Below are 6,000 nucleotides of genomic sequence, written 5' to 3'. Positions count from 1 at the left end.
TACAGTTTAGAATTTGTTGTGGGGCCCCCCTGGACCTGTGGGCCCCTAGAATCATTACCACCTTTCACCCCACTAGCTACGGCCTCGTCTACAGGTGTTTATATGTGAATGTTTCTTCTGCAGGTGTTCATCCTTCAGCTGGAGGGCCAGAAACACTGGCGGCTTTACGAGCCCACCGTCCGTCTGGCACGCGAGTACAGTCTGGAGTCAGAAGAACACATCGGCACTCCAACACATGACATCATACTGCAGGTTCAGACAACAGCTGCACAAACTAATCTAACTGCTAATGATAACTTGACTGGCAAACAGGTTTTTTTTTTTTAAGAGAAATTTATCCAAAACTATGTTGCAGTAACAGTGAAGATACAACATGTCACCGTAGACGTCAGTCTGAGCCGATGTGTTTCAGCACATGAATTTGCTGCTCATGAGTGTGTTTGTCTTGTAGGCCGGTGATTTACTGTATTTCCCAAGAGGAACCATCCACCAGGCAGACACGCCTTCAGACGTGGATCATTCCACACACCTCACTCTCAGTACCTACCAAAACATGTATGTATCATACACACTACAGCACATATCATAACACACACACACACACAAGCATTTTGCAGATTTAAATGTGTTTTTGTTCGAGCCAAGCAGTGTTTGCAGAAAAGATGGTCAAATAACAAGTTTGTGTGTTTCAGGTCATGGGGCAACTTCCTGCTAGACGTGTTTCCCAGTTTCTTGTTTGATTCTATGAAAAGCGACGACAGGATGCGCTCCGGTCTCCCTCGTAACACCCTTTCTGTGAGCAGTTACGTCTTCTATGAGCATTTCAGATTCTTCAGTGTCGTGTATCATTCTGAAACAAATGTTCCTTTTTATTTCTGTGTGTGTGTCAGTCTCCGAGCGTCAGTCCTGATGTTAACAAGCAGGTGTGTGTGTTTCTGAGGCGTTTGGCTGATGATCTTGAGCAGGAACATCATGAGTTACGCCCCACAGATATGAAGAGAGACTTTATCTCCAACAGACTTCCACCGTATCTGCTCAGCCAGACTGATGTAGAACCAGGTGAGTCTCATGAGCTGTTTGTGTGTGTGTGTGTACTGCTGATTTATGTCACATATAAATGTGTTTGTTTCTCTTTAAGCTGGGAAACTGCCATCGCTCGAAGACACAGTATGTATCCGGTTTAAAGAGCATCTTCTTCTAACGGTGGAACCGAGTCAGGACAACACTGTAAGATTATCTCGCACACACACACACACGTTTTATATTCAGTTGTACATCGTGAGTGAAATGTTCTCACTGTGTCTGTTCCTTTAATCAGGATGAAGCCACACAGTTGGTCGTGTTTGTGTTACATTCTTTAAAGAACCGAAGAGAAACACACATGATGGGATCATCTAATAATGATGATGATGATGACGAAGAAGAGTCCTCACAGGTCCGTCAGCCCACATCACATGATCTCATTTTTAAAGTTTTCCTCCATTGATTGATGTTCATGTGAATTTCTGAATGCTCTTCAGTGTCATGGTCTGCGGTTTCCTTTGACGCATCTGGTGGCACTAAAGCAGCTACTGCAGTCGGAGCGCATCTCTGTTGCGGATCTGCAGCTGCAGCAGGATGAAGATAAACTGGGGCTGCTGCTGGGACTCTGGACAGAAGGATTGTTGCATGTCTGTTAAATATCTAAAGCACTGAGGCAAACTTGCAGCGCTGCTTTACTTCCTGTGTGAACGATCTACACACACGGATCCTTGTTCATACTTTCAGCTGATGCCTGTGTGTGTGTGTGTGTGTGTGTGTCTCTCTCTCTCTCTCTCCAGGGAAACAGCCTGTTACTGTCTGAACTCATGACCTTTGACCTCATAGTAGTCACTGACTCTGTATCGGACTTGACTGGTCTGAATCAGTTGTAAATGAGACTGACTGTAGCTGAAAGTAGAATAAAAAGTTCATTTCTCTAATCCTTTGTGAAATATTCTGAAACAAACTGAATTCAGCCAAACATCATGTTTCAAAATTAATATATTTTGCAACTTATTTTCAGGATTAATTTTGCTTTTAAAAATGCTTCTTATGAATAGTCACTGTACACATTAATATATGTTTAAGATAAAACATTTCTTTCAGTATTTTTATAAATGTATTCCTGACTTTATACACAGACACACACATTAGTGTTCCTGAAGAACTCCAGTGAAATGACTTTATACCATCTGAATGTGTTCAATGCTGCAGCTTCAGCCGCTGGAAAGAAATATTTTAGTTTTTTCCCCTAACGGATTAAAGGGAGAATCCAGCGTATCCGCTGAGCGTGCGGTGGTCACACACATGAGGTTTCGTTTAGTGCAAATGTGCTGCATTCAAATTTAAAACAAACATACAGACCTATTTTCCTCTAATTCCTCAAACAGGACTGCACATTTTCAGGAAAATGGCCCAAAATCTATTTGTATGTGATTGTCTTTTGAGTGAATATCTGAGTTATCTTATCCAGCCCTCATTGCCAGATTTGATCGTGTTCATATTCCTGATGGTTTTAGGGTCACAGCACGTCCACGTCCCAGTTTTGAGTGTTCGTATCGACACACAGCAGACTCAGAATCAGATGATCCATGTCAGCAGTAACTCCACCTGAGACACACAGTTAAAAAACATCAGATACAGAGGGGAAAAACAAGTTAAATTATTTCAAATGTGAGCACTAGCGAGTTCAGCCTCTCGTACCTTTGATGTCCAGCACGAGACTGCGATTTAAATGTGAGGAGAATGTTCCATCTTCATTCAGACTCCATCTCTGATTCACATGCCCATGTTCTTCCCATAATCCCACTCTGGCCCCCGCACACACCTTTGCACCGATCACAGACAGACAACCTCTCCTCACCTACACAAACACACAGTTCATGACATCACTGCTTCAGTGTTTTCAGGTGAACATCAGTGAAATACACATGTTCATGTTTGACTGTGATGCAGAAATAATAAAACTGCCCTTTATTACATACATAACTTGTTTTCAGAGAGATATTATGCCCGTTTACAGAAAAACACCCTCAGAGAACCACTAACAATCATCTAGAACAAGACTTCATATGTCCAACAGGTTTTGATGGCTTCAATCAAACATCAGTGAAGGGTTCAGTGAAGTTCAGCTCTTGCCTTTGAACTTCAGTAATGCCCCAGTAACAGACAAATATTGAAAATGAATATTTATAAAAACAAATGATCACAGGAAACACATCATGTCTCTCAGCTTCCTGTCTGCTTCAGTACTGAAAGTGAATCTGACCGTGTTCTTCAGAAGACCGTTGGTGAAGATCCAACACTGTGTGTCCAGTGAGCGATCAGCAGAACTCAGGAAGACTTTTGAAGGAAAAGAACTAATCGGGACACTCTCTGCGGTCAGGATGGAGCCCAGCGCCCGATTCCGTATCTGAATGTGAACTTTTGGCTGAGGAGAAAAACACCAGTTTGATTTCAAGAAAAGAAAGATCTCCTTTAGTGTACATGATGACAGGATGCTGCTTCATTAAACAACTATGATTTAAACACAGCATCACTTGAGTCCATTACACTGATTAAAATGGTCATGAAATATAAACACTGTCGTCATCTACACACTCATGTCGGTGTGTGCAACTCCTTGAACTGCACACATACACCAATGTCTAGAAATATCTCTAGAAAATGTCACACACACAAACCCTGATACTATCCTAATAAATGTGTCTAAACTCAGTGCTTGTTAGCAGATTATAACCTGAAGCTCATCAACAATATAATTTGTGTTTTTTGTGATTAACATTTTTTTATTGATTCATATATTAAACAAAGAAAAGCAAAACATATACAAACAGAATCAATACTCCTGAAATGAGGGCGCTCCAGCTGACTTCCATCCCCTAAGAACAATCTGTCTGCCTATTATAACACTGATCAGGACGTTCTCTATACAGGTGCATCTCAATAAATTAGAATATCGTGGAAAAGTTCATTTATTTCAGTAATTCAACTCAAATTGTGAAACTTGTGTATTAAATAAATTCAGTGCACACAGACTGAAGTAGTTTAAGTCTTTGGTTCTTTTAATTGTGATGATTTTAGCTCACATTTAACAAAAACCCACCAATTCACTATCTCAAAAAATTAGAATACATCATAAGATCAATAAAAAAAACATTTTTAGTGAATTGTTGGCCTTCTGGAAAGTATGTTCATTTACTGTATATGTACTCAATACTTGGTAGGGGCTCCTTTTGCTTTAATTACTGCCTCAATTCGGCGTGGCATGGAGATGATCAGTTTGTGGCACTGCTGAGGTGGTATGGAAGCCCAGGTTTCTTTGACAGTGGCCTTCAGCTCATCTGCATTTTTTGGTCTCTTGTTTCTCATTTTCCTCTTGACAATACCCCATAGATTCTCTATGGGGTTCAGGTCTGGTGAGTTTGCTGGCCAGTCAAGCATACCAACACCATGGTCATTTAACCAACTTTTGGTGCTTTTGGCAGTGTGGGCAGGTGCCAAATCCTGCTGGAAAATGAAATCAGCATCTTTAAAAAGCTGGTCATCAGAAGGAAGCATGAAGTGCTCCAAAATTTCTTGGTAAATGGGTGCAGTGACTTTGGTTTTCAAAAAACACAATGGACCAACACCAGCAGATGACATTGCACCCCAAATCATCACAGACTGTGGAAACTTAACACTGAACTTCAAGCAACTTGGGCTATGAGCTTCTCCACCCTTCCTCCAGACTCTAGGACCTTGGTTTCCAAATGAAATACAAAACTTGCTCTCATCTGAAAAGAGGACTTTGGACCACTGGGCAACAGTCCAGTTCTTCTTCTCCTTAGCCCAGGTAAGACGCCTCTGACGTTGTCTGTGGTTCAGGAGTGGCTTAACAAGAGGAATACGACAACTGTAGCCAAATTCCTTGACATGTCTGTGTGTGGTGGCTCTTGATGCCTTGACCCCAGCCTCAGTCCATTCCTTGTGAAGTTCACCCAAATTCTTGAATCGATTTTGCTTGACAATCATAAGGCTGCGGTTCTCTCGGTTGGTTGTGCATCTTTTTCTTCCACACTTTTTCCTTCCACTCAACTTTCTGTTAACATGCTTGGATACAGCACTCTGTGAACAGCCAGCTTCTTTGGCAATGAATGTTTGTGGCTTACCCTCCTTGTGAAGGGTGTCAATGATTGTCTTCTGGACAACTGTCAGATCAGCAGTCTTCCCCATGATTGTGTAGCCTAGTGAACCAAACTGAGAGACCATTTTGAAGGCTCAGGAAACCTTTGCAGGTGTTTTGAGTTGATTAGCTGATTGGCATGTCACCATATTCTAATTTTTTGATATAGTGAATTGTTTTTTGTTAAATGTGAGTCAAAATCATCACAATTAAAAGAACCAAAGACTTAAACTACTTCAGTCTGTGTGCACTGAATTTATTTAATACACGAGTTTCACAATTTGAGTTGAATTACTGAAATAAATGAACTTTTCCACGACATTCTAATTTATTGAGATGCACCTGTATTTATGACCGTCCCATCACCTAAAATACAGAGTCTGGGGCTAAATAAAATTTGAGAACCCAATACATCGCACATAAAACTCTGAACCTTCAATCAAAATTTTGGGATATTAGATATGGGTTGTGTCTCCATCCTCTGATTGGCATCGCCAGCAGGTGGGTGTGTCTTTAAGACCAAGCCTATACAATCTAGAGGGGGTCCAATAGAATCGATGTAAAATCTTGATGGAGCACCCTTGCATCTCTAGATATAGACTTGAATTTGTTTAGAATCCTATCCCAAACTCCCTCCTCCAATACCAAGTTTAAATCTTTCTCCTGTAATCTCTTGATAAAGAATATAAAATGTTTTATGTATTGTAACACAGAGAAAAAACAAAATAGAACAAATGACAAAAAGGGTTAATTTGTATGTTTTTTCATATGCATGTTTTTCATTATTCAACAAAACTGAAATTTCAAAGAACACA

General features: G+C 40.7%; 2 protein-coding genes across 2 annotated transcripts in view; one reads left to right on the top strand and one right to left on the bottom strand.

The window, feature by feature from the left end:
- riox2 (ribosomal oxygenase 2) overlaps positions 1-1,961 on the top strand; it is a 5,745-nt gene extending 3,784 nt beyond the window's left edge. Inside the window, exons 4-10 of the mRNA XM_051686187.1 lie at positions 124-252; positions 452-555; positions 693-795; positions 891-1,059; positions 1,139-1,227; positions 1,319-1,435; positions 1,521-1,961. Of these exons, the coding sequence (XP_051542147.1) occupies positions 124-252; positions 452-555; positions 693-795; positions 891-1,059; positions 1,139-1,227; positions 1,319-1,435; positions 1,521-1,679 (870 nt within the window). The 3' untranslated portion in view covers positions 1,680-1,961. The remainder of the gene's footprint in view (positions 1-123; positions 253-451; positions 556-692; positions 796-890; positions 1,060-1,138; positions 1,228-1,318; positions 1,436-1,520) is intronic.
- A 172-nt stretch (positions 1,962-2,133) lies between these two features.
- The window catches only part of LOC127433595 (uncharacterized), a 37,140-nt gene continuing 33,273 nt past the window's right edge, over positions 2,134-6,000 (bottom strand). The window contains exons 22-24 of the mRNA XM_051685625.1: positions 3,290-3,451; positions 2,725-2,884; positions 2,134-2,631 (exon numbers count right to left, since the gene is read on the bottom strand). Of these exons, the coding sequence (XP_051541585.1) occupies positions 2,543-2,631; positions 2,725-2,884; positions 3,290-3,451 (411 nt within the window). The 3' untranslated portion in view covers positions 2,134-2,542. The remainder of the gene's footprint in view (positions 2,632-2,724; positions 2,885-3,289; positions 3,452-6,000) is intronic.

Source organism: Myxocyprinus asiaticus, chromosome 43 (assembly GCF_019703515.2).
Source record: "Myxocyprinus asiaticus isolate MX2 ecotype Aquarium Trade chromosome 43, UBuf_Myxa_2, whole genome shotgun sequence".
In the NCBI taxonomy this organism is placed as follows: Eukaryota; Metazoa; Chordata; class Actinopteri; order Cypriniformes; family Catostomidae; genus Myxocyprinus; species Myxocyprinus asiaticus.
Note: the sequence above shows the minus strand (reverse complement) of the source record. Positions and strands in the feature narration are given on the sequence as shown.